This window comes from Euprymna scolopes, chromosome 19 (genome assembly GCF_053919585.1).
Source record: "Euprymna scolopes isolate OS-2025 chromosome 19, ASM5391958v1, whole genome shotgun sequence".
Lineage (NCBI taxonomy): Eukaryota > Metazoa > Mollusca > Cephalopoda > Sepiida > Sepiolidae > Euprymna > Euprymna scolopes.
This window is the reverse complement of record NC_136500.1, coordinates 116,612,601-116,631,155: the sequence shown is the minus strand read 5'-3', so window position 1 is coordinate 116,631,155 and position 18,555 is coordinate 116,612,601. Positions and strand designations below refer to the sequence as shown.

At 33.8% G+C, this 18,555-nt stretch overlaps 1 protein-coding gene across 1 annotated transcript in view; it reads right to left on the bottom strand.

The window, feature by feature from the left end:
* LOC145239895 (MAP kinase-activated protein kinase 2-like) overlaps positions 1–18,555 on the bottom strand; it is a 198,872-nt gene that overhangs the window by 58,871 nt on the left and 121,446 nt on the right. Inside the window, exon 4 of the mRNA XM_080103514.1 lies at positions 10,222–10,286. Coding sequence (XP_079959640.1) covers positions 10,222–10,286 — 65 coding nt within the window. The remainder of the gene's footprint in view (positions 1–10,221; positions 10,287–18,555) is intronic.

Below are 18,555 nucleotides of genomic sequence, written 5' to 3'. Positions count from 1 at the left end.
ATCTATATATCTAGAAAAGTGAAAATGTGTGTGTGTGTGTGTATATATTTCCCTACCAAATAACTTAATTTTCGGTCTACAGACTTGAGATTTGACATAAGGAGTATTGAGATTTGGCAAAATCTTTTTAATAGGTTTTTGGACAGAAATTTGCCTGTCAAGAGATCAAAGTTCAACAACTTGACCTTTGAAAACTTTCCCAAATTTCTCCGTCTTTTGGGTTTAAACACTTGAAATTTTAAATGTAGGACATGGATCAAACTTTAATTTGATTTGAGCTCAAAACAAATGTTAAGGGGTTAAAATTGGGGTCAAAATGAAAAAAAAAATAATCTCTACGATCTCTACCAAATTACTCAGCCAATTTCTGGTCTAAACATTTGAAATTTTACATAAAGAGTATTCAGAGATAGAGCAAGCTTTTAATCAGTTTGGGTCGAAAATTTGAGCTGCCAAGGGGTCAAAGTTCAAAAGATTTGACCTTTGCGGTGTCTAACAAACTATTCAGCCAATTTTGGGTCTAAACATTTGAAATTTATACATAACGGGTATTCAGACATGGTCAAAGTTGAAAGAGTTGACCTTTGCAGATTCTACCAAATTCCTCCACCAGTTTTGGGTCTAAAGACTTGAAATTTTAAATGTAGGTAACTTGGACATGGATAAAACTTTGTATTTTGATTTGAAACCAAAATAATAAATGTTAAGGGGTCAAAATTGGGGCCCAAGTTGAAAAAAAAAACTTGACCTCTGCAGTCTCTTTGAAATTACTCAGACAAATTTTGGTCTAAACATTTGAAATCTTACATAAAGTGTATTCACACGTAGGGCAGGTTATGAACAGTACATAGAGCCCGAGCAAAGCCGGGCTGAACTGCTAGTTGATTATATATATATATATATATATATATATATATATGATACAGCAAAACAGTGTGTGGATGACTATAAATGCTCTCTAACTTGGGTTGAGCATATTGGGGAACAAAATATAAATATTCGCCACTAGCATATAAAGTAATGCTCTTTGTGTAAATAAATCGAGCTTAGATCATTTGGACAATGTTTAATCATTGTAATTTCACATACACATCTAACGGTTAAGAACTGACTACTGCATAAACGGCCTAGTTTTATTCCTGGCTTGAGGTAGTTGCTAGTCTAGCCAGACTAAAGAGCTGTAATACAGTGAAACAGTGCCTGTGGAACACACACATGCGCACACACGCACACAGTACTGTGGCGCAGTGGTTAGAGTACTTGGAAAAATCAATTGCAAAAAGTGACATTCTTCTGAAGGTTCAATTCTCAGTGTGGAGAACTATGAATTACTTAGGACCTCTATTCTGTTATGGCTGACAGAACGAGAATATGCTACCCCAGTGAAGTAAATAAAGAGTTCCATTCAAAATTCCATCCAAATTCCAGAGTTTGATAAGATACATTTGAAGGTTGGAGGTTACATCGACCGATACGTTGTGAAAGGACACTCAAGATGAGTGTTCTCTGAAGAATCCAAATAATATGAATAGGTATTATGTAACAATGCTGATGATGGTGGTGATGATGATGATGGAAACAAAGAGCATTGTTAAGAAAGGTTGTTATGGTATCAATTTAATACACAATTATTTGTGGATATAATGAACTGATAAAAGATGAAATCGGTTTTCTTCCATGGTAATTGGGTTGACAGCAACATTAAAAACACTAGCTGAAAAAGTTGACATCTTGGATTATGAAGATATCTCCAAAAATGTCAAAAATGGTACCTTTTGGCAATTTGACAAATCCCATCTCAATGCCACCCTTGTTAAGAAAAACAGTTAACCTAATTCCTTGGATTGTCGAATTTATTTGTGTGTCACTTGAAATATAGGTCAGATACGAGTTTCTTTGGAAAGGAAAAACAAGATATTTATTTTATTTTTTTATTTATATGAAATAGCACTTGAGAAAACTCTTGATTATGCAAATGAAGCAAGAGGAGGAAGGCCCCTGAAAAAGGTGAGGTTACAAGGAAGAGAATGAATGGCAACCAGAGTTCATGAATTCGTTATGAGATTTCTTCAGGATATCATGATGTAGCCGCATTTTTAACTCATAAGTTCTTAAACTGTTCCACAAAGAAAAATGTTACTTGTGTAGAGAAGGTGCTGTTTTGGTAACGGCCAGCAGAACCTGTAAACTGTCGAAAGGTGCCAAGCGAAAACACTCACACAAAAAATGGGGGGGGGGGGAAGAAAACCATGATGTTTTAATGAAGAAAAAAAAAATACAATGCAATATTTTTTTAATGAATGAAGTTACTAATCCATTAAGAAAAGTAACAAAAAACAAAAAAAACATTCAACCTTTGGTAATTTTCAAAGATAAATATTTAATTTTTTTTTTTTTTACGATAATACGAAAAAAATTATAACAGCAATAGCAAAAATTATTTGGTATCGTTTTGGTTTTTTTTGTTTATTTTATTTCCAATTTTTATGATTTTTTAAAATAAATTTTAGTAGGAATATTGAAAATAAGGCAAAAAATAAATAAACAATAAAATTATTTGGGAGATGAAAATTTTTACTTTTTTGGTATTTTCTTTTAGTTTTTTTTTTTTTTCTGGTACTTATAAGGTACTGTGTTGAAATAACATTATTTAGAAACCAATGGCGAAGAGAAGGTGTTTTGTAACTATTCTGTACTTTCACCTAACAAGATGCTTATGTAGAGAAGGTACCATATTTTCATCAGCAATGTCTGATGGTTTCATCAAGTTGTCAACAAAATGATTGGCCAGAGGAATAGTTGGCCGAAACGTTGTGAATAAACAAAACCAATAAAAGATGAAAAACAATAACTAATAAAGATGAGAATAATAGTCCGAAATAAAAATAAATTAATATGAATTTTTTTCGTCTGCTTATTTGACTTTCATTGGTTATACGTTTCAGCATATCCCAGCGATTTACGTTAAACATCAATGAAACTTCAGCTTTAGCACAGTAGCTGTTCTGCATAAATACCAAAAAAATTATTTCTTGACCATTGGCAATTCCTATCTTGTTGATAAATCAACAATGCTTATGGATTTAAATTTGAGTGGCCTCTGGGCCTTGATAATGTGGTGATGCCTTTGTAAAAAAAAAAAAAAAAAAAAAAAAAATTACATAATACCATTAAAATGTTTGCATCTTGCATGACTCAGAAACTTTTTTTCTTTAAATCCAAACAATCTTTAGATAAAAAATAAAAATGTTGAAATGACATGCTTTTACTAGGTTTTGTTATCAGAACTGATAAAAAAAGTCAAGAGTGTTTTGTTTTTATTGTATCGAGTGGGGGGGGGGGGTCTGTCAAATATTGTCATGATTTCCAGCTATGAAAACAAAACTCTGCAGAATCATGTCCGCTAGTTTCTAGAAGATTATTACAACTGTGGAAAGAAAAAGATCCCATTTGTATGGATGTAAACTACGAGTGAGAAATATTTAACTAAGGGAAATGAGTAAAGAAATGGGAAATGTTTAGTTTGGGTTTGACCACTCACAATTTATTGCTTTTTTCTCGGAGAAGTTAGGGTCCGAATGCATGCAGAAAGATGAAGCTTTTGAAAGAGTAATGTTTCTACAAACACAAGGTTTTCTGCTGTGATTATGACTTATTTCATTTTTTTTTTTTTTAATTATAATAGCCAGCCAGATACTTGACCCCATTTTTTTCATGCCCATAGATTACCAGCAGATTGGATTTTTCAAGTGAAAATCCAAGTGTGATCCCAATGAGATAACACACACTCCAGAGACTGTTTTAGTTTGGTGAAGCTACAAATTCAGATTCACAAATCAATAAAAGAAAAACGGCAAAAAATACTTTGTTATTTGCTTTAAACTGCAGTTATGATTTGGAAAGAGAATTCTTCCATTGCTGCTCTGATTAAAATCACAATTAACACGGACTGGTTTCAGAATCCAACACAGACTTTGAAACAGCACGATGATCATGGCTTGTACAATGAATGCAGACAATCGCATCTTCATATGTTAAGCAATGGAAACGTTATTTGTTATCTGACAAAGTACAAAATCGACTTTGCAATCTAGTGAGAGATGGCTTCTTCTCTTCCCTACAGCCCCTTTGTCACAGAAGAGACATTGCTACTTGTTCTTTACTCCTTATATTAGACTAGCAGGGGTGCCCAGTGTTGCCGGAGTGTTTGATGGTATGTGTTAAGCACAAAAAAGTGGTAATATGCAGGTGGGCTTGAACCTGTGACTGACGCAAAGACAGAAAAGAAAGTGAAAGAAAAATTGACGTCTTATCACTACGCTATGATGCCAAAGGAAGTGAAAAGCATTCAAATTTAGCAATGTCAATAAAAAAGTTTACTTGCAGAAGTGAAGGAGTTCACGCAGGTGCAGAAATGACCGTCTGTCTTTCTGCAGTTTTATTTGTTTCCCAACGATGATGGGGAAAACCAGTTCCCCACAAAAGGAGGAGCTCTGGCAGTGTCCAAATGAATAGCAATTGTCTGATGTGAAGGATTTTCTCCACATTGGTCAAGCTGATTACCTTTCTGGACGTCCCAGTCGGAGGACGAGGCAGTTCGATTTGCTTCAATTAGTTTTGCTCTATTTAAACAAGAGAAACAAGAGCACGGAGAAACAGAGATTTTTTTAAAAGTCAATCAAAATCAATGTAGAAACGACATCTGTTCATGAATCGTAGATATTATAATTTAGGAAGCATAAGCAAAGTTCTAAATAAATGTAATGTAGTCAGGAACCCCCCCCCCCTCAATAAGTCTTTCTTGGACATACAAAAATATGCACAGCCATTTTGCCTTTTATATATATATTAGTGAGGGGTACCTGGCGTTGCCCGGGTGTTTGGAGGTGTGTGTGGAAACTCCGGGGGGTAGGGGGGTTAAAAAAATGTTTTGGTAGGTAAGTATGAGGATCGAACCCGAACCCTTGACACAAAGTTGTAAATTAAAGTGCGAAAAAGAAAACGTGCGACGTTAACCATTGCCCCACCACGAGATGCTAACGGAAACATGTTTGAATTTATTTAATTACTTGGATTTGGCAGGTGCCCGTTTTAATGACTTAATGAGGTCAATTTGACTGCAGGATAGTATTTCATTTACTGCAGGAACGCTTCCCAAGATGTTATAGGAAAAAGACTAACCCACATGCAGCGAGCGACAAATGTTGAATATTTATCTTCCCAAAGTCGAGCGAATTAAATAGACAGGCGAGCTTCGTTGTTAACTGTGAGATATTACGATTTATATGTGATATAAAAAATTTTTAAAAGTTGTGAACTGACCGACCGCTTCTCTGAAAAAAGTCTTTTGTAGACATACAGAAAAGGCGAACACACATACAAACATACATACATACATACATTTTCGCTTTTATATATATATATATATATATATATATATATATATATGTATGTTCGAATGAGCTCCTAGCTCAGATCCTCATTGTCCCCAAAATGCCTCAGCAACAACCTGTCCTGTTACCAAAACTACAAAGAACTTTTTCTCTCTTTGCAAGCATAGAATCAAACAGAACTCCCACAAATAAAATGTCTTTCCAAGAACTTCTTACCAATGGAACATTGGAGAAATGTTTCTTTACAGACGACAACATAGTCGTTTTCAAGTCCACCAAAAGAAATAATTGTGAATCAATCAATTTTTTATCTTTTCATAGTTCCATCATTCAATTGAAAATTTCATTAACCCTTATCCTCGAGTGACTTTTGACCTTGCAAGTCATTAATAGTAACTATCAGAGTCTCTTCTAAAACAATTCTCAGGAAAACTATTTCTATGATAATTTTATTTTTATCGTGGAAGCCATGGCAAGCAGGAGTTCATTACCTTCAAAATTTTCAAACCATTATTTTCTTTAACTGCACATAATCCTGACTGTTTGAAAACATGCTTTCCTCATTTCATTTTATCAACCAGTTAATCTCAAGTCAACAGGTGCATTTTAAAAAAAGGTCACTGGTTTCTCATTATTTCACAGTATGCACATGTGCCTGCAGCTAAGTCTGGCACAAAGCCAGACTTAAATGTCCTCAAGGTCATTATATTATATTCGTTTCTAATATACATTTTAATTGTCAAAATCACTAAATTTAAAGTAAATACTATTCAAATCCAGCATACACTGAGAAAAATAAAACCTCTTTCATTTTATGCAAATTTGTACTTTTGGTCATCTGGTTTTTCTTTTCTATTTATTATTAAACACAATCATCTTCATTATCTTTCTAATGAAACACTGAGAAGTTTTAGCAAAATAAAAATAACACAAATAACCGGTTTCAATTCATTAACTTGGTTTTGTAAGAGTAAAACCAATGCTCATATTCATTTTTATTAATTTTCATTCTTGTCCAAAATCGAAATTAAAACAAGACATCATTACCTTCTACTTATACACTGAATATTTTTTTAAAATGAACCAGATAAATTTCAATAAAACTGAGGTACAGGGGTGAGAGCCAAAGTTTCTTGGAATCCTCAATTTCTTTGGGCTATGCCAGGATAACAGTCTCCATTAGCATCCACAAATATAATACAAAAATAAAAATAGGCATTGTATATTGTACTCAACTTTGTTTATTAAAAATAATACTAGCAGTTCAGTACGGATTTGCTTGGACCCTATGTACTGTTCATAACTTTATGTGTGTGTATATATATATATATATATATATATATATATATATATATATATATTATTATACTGTTGGTAGAATTTTTCAGTAACTCATAACACCACAATATGTCATTCCAAAGAGTGCTCAATGCATGAAACAGAGCAATATATTGATTGTTGGAGAGCTATTGGCTACACATTAGCAAACGTGTTTCATATATATATATATATATATATATATATATATATATATATATATATATGTATATATTTTAAAAAGTTTGACTCGTGTCCAGGTAACCTACATCTAAAATTTCAAGTGTTTAGACCCAAAATTGGCAGAGGAATTTTGGTAGAGTCTATAAAGATCAACTTTTAACTTTGACCTCTTGGCAGACGAATGTTTGTCCAAAAACTGATTAAAAAGCTTGCTGCATGTCTGAATACCCTTTATGTAAAATTTCAAATGTTTAGACCCAAAATTGGCTGAATAGTTGCTAGAGACAGCAAAGGTAAAATCTTTTGAACTCTGACTCCTTAGCAACCAAATTTTTGGCCAAAAACTGATTAAAAAGCTTGCTCTATGTTTGAGTTTATGTAACATTTCAAATGTTTAGACCAGAAATTGGTTGAGTAATTTGGTAGAGACCACAGAGGTTTAATTTTTTTAAACTTTGACCCCAATTTTGACCCCTTAACATTTGTTTTGGGCTCAAATCAAATTAAAAAGTTTGATCCATGTCCAAGTAACCCACATCTAAAATTTCAAGTATTTAGACCCCAAAATTGGCAGAGGAGTTTGGTAGAGTTTTCAATGGTCAAATCATTGAACTTTGGCCGAAAACCGATTAAAAAGATTTTCCCAAATCTGAATACCCCTTATGTCAAATCTCGAGTCTGTAGACTGAAAATTGACAGAGTAGTTTGGTCGGGAAATGTACACACAGACATACACACAGACAATTTCACTTTTATAGATATATAAATTTGATAAGAGACTGATGGTGATTAAGAAGTAATAATCATTAATTTTAATTGATCATTAATTTGAAAACTTGTCAGTCAGTAGGTATCTATTATCAATTCAGGCCATTAATTTATTTTTTATACATCTATGGATTTATTGAAATAGAGTTTGTATTATTTGTATTATTCAGATTCATCTTGAGTATTATTTTTACGTTTCAGCCACTATAACCTCCGACCCTCTTCAGGTGTATCTTGTTGTACTTGGGAATCTGCATGAAGGTTACATTAGTCAAAATGTTGTGAAAACGATACTCAAAATGTGACAGTAGTCTGGAGGATTCAAATAACAAATTACCAATCCTCATCCCAAAAACAATCAGAAGCATTGAATTATAGGTTTAAGGTTTTATTAGCTATCTTTATGCTTGATTAAAATTGTTAAAATAAGATTAAAATTAAGCAACTGATCAATATTGGTATTATTTCACAAATTATTTCCAATTATTTTTTTATTTTATTACTATTACCTATTTTCTTTTTGTGTAAAAAAAAAAAAAAAAAAAAAAACGGAGCCCTCAGGCATTTGACTTTACATTTAGATTTTGTTTACCCTCAGCAGGTGCGGAATAATAGCTGAGAGGATAACAGAAATTTTATCTAGATAACTGAGTTTCAATACTGGTCTGAGACACTTATTTGTCTAGCCCCACTGAAGAGCTCTGATACTACAAAACTGTGTGTAGATGATTACATATCAATGCACATTGTATTCTTATACAGTGCTGGCAAAAAGAAAGTCTGCACTTGTAATTTTTTCAAAAACTGCAAATTTAAGCTAAATTTAATGTAACTGTTTAAACAACCTATACCTCATTTGATTAGCCTTTTATTCCTCTATAATTTTACCTGTTAATACTTGACTTTAATTGAAATATTCTGGTGTTCACGTCAATTTAAAAAATAACTTCAAATTGAGGAGGCAAAAAGAAAGTCTGCAGCAACAAATTCGCATAAAACCAGCTTAAATTATCGCCCCTAAATCAGTTTAAAATATCCACCAACAGGCAACAAAGCATCTCTAATCGTAATTGTTGCTGTTTCAGGTCATACAACATAGTATTTAATCCATATGCCATGACTTTCTCTTAGTGATCATCAGGAGCTCATTAATCTCCACCTTTCTGGTTTATCCAATCGAGAAATCGGCCGCAGATTGAAATGTGATGAGAAAATGTTACGAAAGACTGTGCAAAAGCACCAAAGCACCAGCAGTGTTCGTGATGCCTCTAAATCTGGTCGTACTAGAGTTACTTCTAACAAGGAAGACAATGCTTTCAAGATCCGCAGCCTAAGAAACAGATTTATAACGGCTCACCAAATCCAACAGCAGTACAATCTTGTTAAAAAGTGCTTTCTTTCTACTATCAAGAACAGATTAAAGGAATTTAATTTGTGAGGATATGTAATATATGCAAGACGCGAGCCAGTGATTTCTGTAAAGAACAGAAAGCGCCGCCTGGTCTTCGTCAGATGCAATAAAGATCATGACTCTTCATATTGGTCAAGAGTGCTTTTTAGTGATGAAAGCAAGTTCAATAGGCTAGGCAGTGATGGTAGGCAGTACGTCCGTCAGAGGAAAGACGAAGAATTTAATCTAAGGTTCTCAGTTTCAACACTACAAGATGGTGGAGGTTCAGTTTTGGTGTGGGGCATTATTAGTACCAATGGTCCTGGGCCTATAGTTCATTTGCAAGGTCAAATTAATTCAACCATGTTTTCTTTTTTTTTTTTTACATGGAGGTCACCACTTATCAAGGCCCGGAGGCCATTCAGGGATAAGGGTTATTGCGTGTACAGTAATCAATGAGAAAGTATTGTAGTAATCATTAGTATTGGAGATTTGATAGAGTGTCTTACTTAAGGTGACGGTTTGTCAGGAATTTGTTTATGTTGGACTTTGATTACTGTACACGCAATAACCCTTCTTCCTGAGTGGCCTCCATGTAAAAAAAAAAAAAAAAAAAAAAAAAGAATTCAAGAAAAGTTCAGAAACCTGACATAGACACATACTTCAGATAGTCAACACAAAAAACAGTGGCATCTGTGCATGTCTGTATGCATATGTATCCATAATCTCAGTAAAACCGATGGTATATTTGAAATCAGCAAATATCTGTGAATGTTTTGACCTGGTTTTATTTGGTTTCGTTTTCTTTTTTGATCATAAAAATTATTTTGTTTAACATCGACCATTAAAGTGATTTAATGCTGGAAAGCATTTTTCTAAAAGATTTTACTTTTTGTAAACAATTGTTAGAAAAGTGGTTGTACTGTTTAACCCATAAAAGGGTAGATAAGGGTACCCATACTATTCCCAACTTTTATTATTTATCAATATATGTGATATATGAGCAATGATGGGTAAATCTGCTAATTTAATCAAGTTGGTCTATTTAAGAGTTACTTCAAGAAATTCAAGGTTAAATCTACATAAACTTTGCCAAAGAAATATCATGTGACTCTGTAAGTTATTAAATAAAGAGCAAAGAAAAGGGTTTCTCCTCTCCAAAGATCTTACCTCTCTCAGTAAATGCTGAATTTGCTCTTTCTTGAATTCTTGTGAAAAGTTCACCACCTTTCATGCTGACAAAAGAAAGTGAAGAGCAAGAGTTTAGTAAAAAGAGACATTGAATGGGGGGGGGGAAAAAAAAAACTTGTACAAATTTATATAACTAGCAGGGCACCCAGCATTACCCAGTCAGCAAAAATAACCTTCTTAGTGACATGCAATATGGTTTCTGTTCTGCTAGATCTACAGCAGACGTGCTTACAGTTTTATCTCACAGGATTATTGAATCTCTCGATGGAGGCTTCCTCTCCAGGGAAATTGCTCTTGACATATCAAAGGCCTTTGATAAGGTATGGCACAAAGGTTTACTTCACAAGATCTCCAGCTATGATATAGCTGGAAATGTCTTCTCAATTATTAAATCATTTCTCTCTGATAGGTTCATAAGAGTAGTGGTTGAGGGGCAGAAATCAGCTCTCGGTATTAACACTGGGGTCCCTCAGAGGTCCATCCTGGGCCCAACTCTCTTCCTAATCTACATCAATGATCTTCCAACTCACATCCTTACATCATTTGTAGACATTTATGCTGATGACATGACAATCTATGGTAGCATATCAAAGACTGTAAACAACCAGGTTCCCTGATTCTCTCTCCTCTCATCTTGAGCACATGGTACAATGGGGGAAAAAGGTGGCTGGTTACTTTTAACGCATCTAAAACCAAGCTTCTATCTTTACATCATCAACGCTCTGATGCCAGATGGCCATCGATTGAAATGAATGGCTCTCGTCTTGGGGAGTCTTTATGTTTTGATAAGCTTCTGGGCTTGACCTTTACTCCCCAATCTGAAATGGAACACATATCAAATTCGTTGCCAAGGTCGACAGGAAAATGGTAGGATCCTTTTACCGCTCCAGAAGATATCTCACTCCTGTGAAATTCTCTACCTATATAAAAGCCAGATACAGCCAATGATGGAGTACTGTTGCCACATCTGGGCTGGAACTGCTAGGAGCAACTTATCCTGCCTTGACAGAGTTCAAAACAGACTTCATAGCTTAGTGGGGGGATGTCCCTTTTCTCTTCCCTGCAATCTCTTTCCCACAGAAGAGACACTGCAAGCCTTCTCTACTTTATCGTTATTTTCATGGCAAGTGCTCGTCTGAGCTTCAATCTATGGTCCCTCACCAAACTTTCACGAAAAACACTCGTCTAGCTAAAACCACTATCAATAATTTCCCACACTATCTGTGTCTAAACCTAAATGTAGATTCTTAGAACTGCACGCATGTGGAACTCTCTTCCATTGGCCTACTTCCCAGAAGTTCAATGCAAACAAGTTCTTGATGAACCGTCCCCTTATGTAATCCAACTCACAAAAATCCCACTACTCATGTTAAAAACGCAATAATCACATTGAATAATGTATGCCCATTAACCCTTATCCTCGAGTCGCCTCCGGGCCTGTATACGTGGTGATTCCTGTGTAAAAAAAATATAAATTTATTCAGATTTCGTATTTATTATTATAGAACCAATTCTATGTCAAATATTATATTGTACCCAATATATAGCAGTGGTTTAAAAACTAAAAGACAAATGACTTGGGTACTTTCGATTAGAATTGAAATCAAAACATTTAGCACTCCAGTTTTAGTCCCTACCATTTGAGCTATCATTAGATGGATAAGAAATAGCTAAAAAAGAACTGTAACATATAAACATTTGCACATGTATGCAAGAATACTTAAAGTCGATTTATGTTTCGACTTTTTTCAATTTTGACCTCTTAGCAGCTATTTTTACCAGCCAAAGACTCAAAAGAATGGTCCATAAAAAGTGCAATCATTTGACCTGCATCACACCACACTGCGATCTTGCATCTCAAAGAAGCTGCAGTTTAAAAAAAAAAAATGGAGATAGACAATGAGTTTTATATATTAGATTACACTGATACCAAAAATGTTTTATTTTGAACTAGCGGGAGTACCCGGCGTTGCCTGAGTGTGGTGGTGGTGGTGGTGGTGGAGGGGTGTAAATCAAAACAAAAAATAAAGAATAAGCGAACGTAATAACTGTTTAAATATTATAACTTTTTTTTTTTTAAATTGGAGAACAAAAAAAACAACGCTGCAAAATAAAGAATAAGCGAATGATGTTAAAACTTCTTTAAAAGATCGGAAAAACAAAAACAGTGAACGTGAAGGAAAAATTTTTTTTAAAAAAATGAACAAAAAATGGCATAACTAACCCTTTTTCAATATTAAAACTAAAAAAAAAAAAAAATTTTTATTTTTTTTTTTTTTAAAAATATCAACAAAATATATATCTGATATCTCGGCTCGAGCATGCAATCTTAAGATAACGACGCTGCAACTATAACAATTGGTCTATGACCGCGTGAGCAAAATTAGGTCATTTTGTTTTTACATTTAAACTAATTCAAGAAAGAATGTATTTGGCGCATGAATGTTTGGCTAAATTGTCATAATGGAATGATTTTTTGGTACCCCTCCCTCTAGGAAAGTGCCCAGTTGAGGGTGAAGGAATTAATGTTTTAAGCCAATTTTTCGATATTTGTTGTCTGAAGGGTCGAACTTCAAAATGATACCAATCTTGTGAAAATCCATCGCCTCTGTCAAAAATTTTTAGGCAGACATACATACCTACTTACATACATACATTTAAAAACAGACAGGTGAGATTTATATTATAGACAAGCGGGGGTACCCGGCGTTGCCTGGGTGTTTGTAGGTGTGTGTGGTGTTTAAGAACCAAACTGACGGAAGTCGTCGAGCGTGACGACGACGATGTAGGTTTGTTTGTTATAAGCGAAGTAAAAAAAGAAAACAACGTTAACACTTAAGCAGGAAAAAAAACACAAAAACAACTAACGTAAGGCAAACAAATGATGAAAACAGAAAAACGAACACGTGAAAAATGGCTTAAATAAGCCTGTTTCGATATTAAAATTTAAAAAAATCGGTGGGTACCTGGGTGTTTTTGGGTGTGTGGTCGGGGGGTGGATACGCAAAGCAAAAAATAAAAAAACGAACGTTACGTGAAAAATGGCTTAACTAACACTGGTTCAATATTTAAATTTAAAAAATCGGGGGAAAAAAAAGACATCTCACACCACGATTCGAACCCAAAACGGTTAGATAATGAACCAACGTGATAATCAACTGACCTAACGCGACGTACACAAAATTTGTTCAGTTTTTCAACTATTTAAAGTAAATCAGGTCATGACGTCATCTGACACATGTGTACAACTGGTCGAGAGGGCCGTTTTTATTGACACCCCCGCCTGTTGAAAATTGTCGATTTCGGGATGAAAAAATGAACGTTTTTGGCCAATTTTTCGATATATTTTGAGCGAAGGATGGAGCTTCAATATGATACTGAGTTTGTGAATTTTTGTCGTGTCTGTTGAAAGTTTTTAGCAGACACACAAACATACATACATACATTTTTGCTTTTATATATATAGATGATTTTATTATTGTCATCTGAGTTTGTAAGATTTATCCTCCATCTTTATTTGTAATTGCATTTTGCAAATACGATAAAAAATAGCAAATAAAATAAAGTATACAACCTTTTTTTTTTCATTCACTCCAAATAAGGCACATTGTCACTTAAACATAAGCAGTAGGGAGTTGAGCAGCAGAATGTTTGTTCACATCACATTTAAATTTCTGCAAGTTAGTACGGTCAGGGAAGAAGGAGACAACGATGAAAATCTAAAGTCTAACAGTTTGTGAGGAGAAACTATTTGGGTAGAAGACTTTCTGGAATCAGTGAAGATACGAGATATTGCCACTTGTCGGGTCAATCTGGGGTATGTACATCAAACGGGCATGTGCAGGAATTTGTCATTCATTTAAAATATTTTTAAAACAAGCACAAGGATGCAACATCGAGATGATTGGACAGCACTTGAAGTTTGGTTGGTAGTGCAGGAATTATTAAGTTGGATGGAGACATTTTTTTTGGGGGGGGGGGGGTTAGTCTAAGAGCAAGAGACTAATGGTATATGCACCAGTCTAGATGTGGCAACAATACTCCATGCATGGGAAAATGGTAATTTCCGAAATATTTTGTCTCTAGTGACTATAAGCTGTGGAATTTTAACTGCATTAGTTTTTATGTGAAACAAATGCTTTTACAATTTCTGGTATACTTTTGCTTCTATGCATATTAGAAAACAAAAAAAAAAACAAGTGAAACATGCATGGTCCCCCGTGAGTGCACAGTGAACGAGGCATAAAAAAAATTGACTAAGTTCAGTATCCCCACCCCCATTTTGCCCCAAAAGTCCCTAGGGGACATCAAATCCTGGTGAAAATGAACAAATGATGCAGTTTTAGGCATTAACATATGTAAATTTGAGTTCTGCACCATGCAAAAAAAATACATGACAAAAGTCTTCAAGGCCTTAACATATTTAAATTTGCGTTCAGCATCATATAAAACTGCTAAATAGACCTACACAGAAAATTTTAGACAAATATGGTAAAATAGTCCCAAAAATGGAGTATTTTTATTAGCCCTTAGAGAGTCCCTGGGGCACGGTCAAGAGTTATCGCGAAGTATAGACAAACAAACTTATATAGAAATCAGTTAGTTACAACTTTTCAGAAAGTTTTATAAAAATCCAAGGCATCAATTTATTTTAATAAGCACAAAAGTGTCCATTTCGATGAATCAGAATCAAAATTCAAATCGTGGCAAGTGAAATTTTTAGAATATTTACTAATCCAAAAGTTACAAAATAATTCAGGCACAACCTGAAAACAGAAACGACTGACTTGATTGAAAAGAATGCAACTATCTTTGCAGAATTAATACAGTGCTTAGATGACCGAAGTCTATCACTGGTAATGAGAAGCCCTGGACGATGGCTGCAAAGCACTGAACGTATTGAGAGAGAATTATTTATCAAAAGGAAATTCCAAAATTATTTCTTTATATACTGAACTGACATCTCTAAAACGAATGGAAGCCAAAACCATTACACATTATTTTATAAGGGCCGAAACAGCAAATTCCTTAAAAATGTCTGACAAAGTTATTAGCAACAGTCTGTTAATCTCCATGGTCCTTAAAGAGTTACCAAGTGATTTCAAGCCATTTACCATCGTCATAACCCAGAAAGAAAAACCCATGACTTTTAGTCAATTCAAGGTGGCACTTAGAAGTTACAAGGAAACTGAGAAAATGATCACAGAAAAAAACGAATCTACAAATATCATGAAGTTTAAAAACACAAAAATTTAATTATACCTTTACCTCAAATAAAAACCGCAACTTTTCCAAAAAACATTTTTCTCTTAAGTACATTTACGAAATAGTACGAGAATTATTTGCTACAATCGAGGGTGACCTAATTACAAGAGTTTCTAATGTAGATACCAGATTTCAAAAGAGACTCCATTAAAAATGTGGAGAGCTCCGTTAGCAAACATATTTTGATTTTCATGTTCGTTTGGTATTTCAACAAACAGTAACAGTTTTTTTTATCAATTGAGGTGCAACAGCACGTAATTACAAAGGAATCTGATTTTATCAATTTGGATCCTAACTAAGAGAGAACCCTCAGAGTCACTTTATAGAGCTGGCCGATGGCAGCCGAGTAAATGATAGTGTTTTGAGAGGCGATGCTAAAATCTCACTAAGGAACAATAAAGGTGAACTTTATTTCTGTATTCTGAAAAACGCTCTTCTAATCTCGAAAGTTAAACAAAATATTTTCTGCACAAGCCATCATTAAACAAGGTGCAAATATACGCCGAATGTGGTTGACGGAATGAAAATAAAAACTTAAAAAAAAAAAAAACTTGACAAACTGCAACGTTTGTACACAGGGAAAAATGACAAAGATACCGGATAAGAAGGCCACGAAAATCTTATCATTGGTACATTGGAACTGATGAGCAGAGAAAATTTAAGATATGCATTAAATTTTCTAGATGATTATGCTGGTTTAATAATGGTTTGTTTCTTAAAGAAAAAATCTGATACCTTGCTAGCAATTAAAAAATATTTAGCTGATACGGCTCCCTATGATGGAGTAAAATGTATGGTATAGAATTCACTAATAAAGACTTTGAACTTTTAATAATTAACTGTCACATCAAACATGAAAAATCGGCCTTTAATTCACCATACTGAAACGGAACTTTGGAAAGATCATGGCCAACACTTTTTGAAATGGCAAGATGTCTAATCATTGAATCAAAACTCCAAAAATCTCTGGACGTACGCACTTGTGGCTGCTACATATATACACAACCAGTGCTTTAACAAAAGACTATCTAAACCCCCATATGAAGCTTTCTGCAGTAGAAAACCAAATTTAAGCATAGTGCATGCATTTGGTTTAACTTGCTTCGCATTTATAGGTAAAATGAGCAAATTAAATATTAAAACCAGTAGCAGTATATTCCTTGGGTACGATAAAAACAGTCCAGCCTATCTAGTATTTTTTCCAGAGAAAAATAAAATAAAAAGAATCTGATGTGTAAAAATACACAGACATGTTTAATTTTAAAGACGAAAATCTATCATATGAAGAGGATGAAATAATATTTCCTCAAATTAATAAAACAAATGAAAACAATGAAGCTGTCGCTGATGGGGACAAGAGTATTCATAATGATGACAGCGATGATGCTGATGTTAAAGTCAAACGTTACCCCAAAAGAAGTAGAAGGCAGCCAGATTTTTTTGTGGGCGACAATTTTAAAGATCATCAAATCGACTATTGTGATTCCATGGATAATATACCAAAAAGCTTTAATGAAGCAATTAATTCAGAACATTGTGACTAATGGAAAATAACACAGAAATAGATGCTTTAACAAAAAATACCTATTCAGTAGTACCTCTCCCAAAAGATAAACATGTCATTTTTACAAGATGGGTTTTTACAAAAAAGACTACAGCATTAGGCGTTGAACAGTACAAAGCTAGATTTGTTGCTAAAGGATACTCTCAGATTTACGGTATAGAATATTTTTCTATGTTTCCACCGACCACAAACTTAATGACAATTAGAATTTTGTTGCAAATTGCATCGCAATATAACCTTAACATCCACCTAATGAACATAAAAAATGCTTACCAATAGACATAATTTTATATTACTCCTCCAGAGGGATTCATAATGAAAAATAAAAATTGCATGTGGAGGCTTAACAATTCATTTTATGGTCTAAAGCAAAGCGCTCAGTGTTGGAATACAGTATTTCATGATTATATGATTGAACAACAATTTAAACAATGCCCAGTTTGTATACCCAAAACAAAGGCAATAAACTACTGATTTTGGTTTTATGGGTCGATGACATTTTCATTGCATTAAATTAAGATCTTGGCAAAATATCATGGTTTTGGGGTAGAGCATTTACTCATGAAAAAGGAAGTATTAAAATGAATCAATCGAGGTATATTGACAGAATCCTATTGATATTTGGAATGGGAGAATGCAAAAAATTCTCTACACCGATCAAAAATGATATTGATAAAAATATAGACACAGAATCTGAAATAATCAATGATAAATTATACCATGAAATTATAGGAGCTCATCTATTTAATGACTGCTACAAGACCCGACATATGCTACACAGTAACAAAACTATTACAAAAATTATCAAGACCGACAATGAAGGATTTAAACAGAGCTAAACAAGTCCTTCGTTATTTAAGAGGAGCCAAGGAACAGAATTTAGTTTTTAGAAAATCAACAAGTCTCCTAAAATTAGAAGGATTTTCAGATTCAGATTGGGGAAATGAAGATTGAAAAAGTATATCTAGATATTGTTCCAGACTATCAGAAAACAGGCCTATTTCACGGAAATCTAAAAAGCAGCAGATTGTATCTATGTGTGAGGCAGAATTTATTGTGCTCACACATACTGTGCACAAAGCACTTTATCTCAAAAATATCCTAAAGATGGTTTCAGAATCAAGCCAGTATAGTGTTAGCACAGAACACAGTAATTCACCAAAGACCTAAGCATACAGATATTAAATATCACTTCAGTGAAAAAGGAATCCATTATTGTAAATTACATATCAGACCAAAATATCACTGATGTATTCACAAAACCTATGACAAAAATAAAGTTAAAGCGTTTTGCCTTAAAACTTTTCAGGGACTTGACTTTAAATAACTTTTCACAGGCATGTATATATATATATATATATATATTGAAAATTGTTCTGAGCAAGATGTTAAATTGCATCCATTTTGTTTGTATTAACACTTTAACATATTAATGCATAACTAATACTTTTACTGCAATAAAAAAAAAATGTTTAAATCAAAAA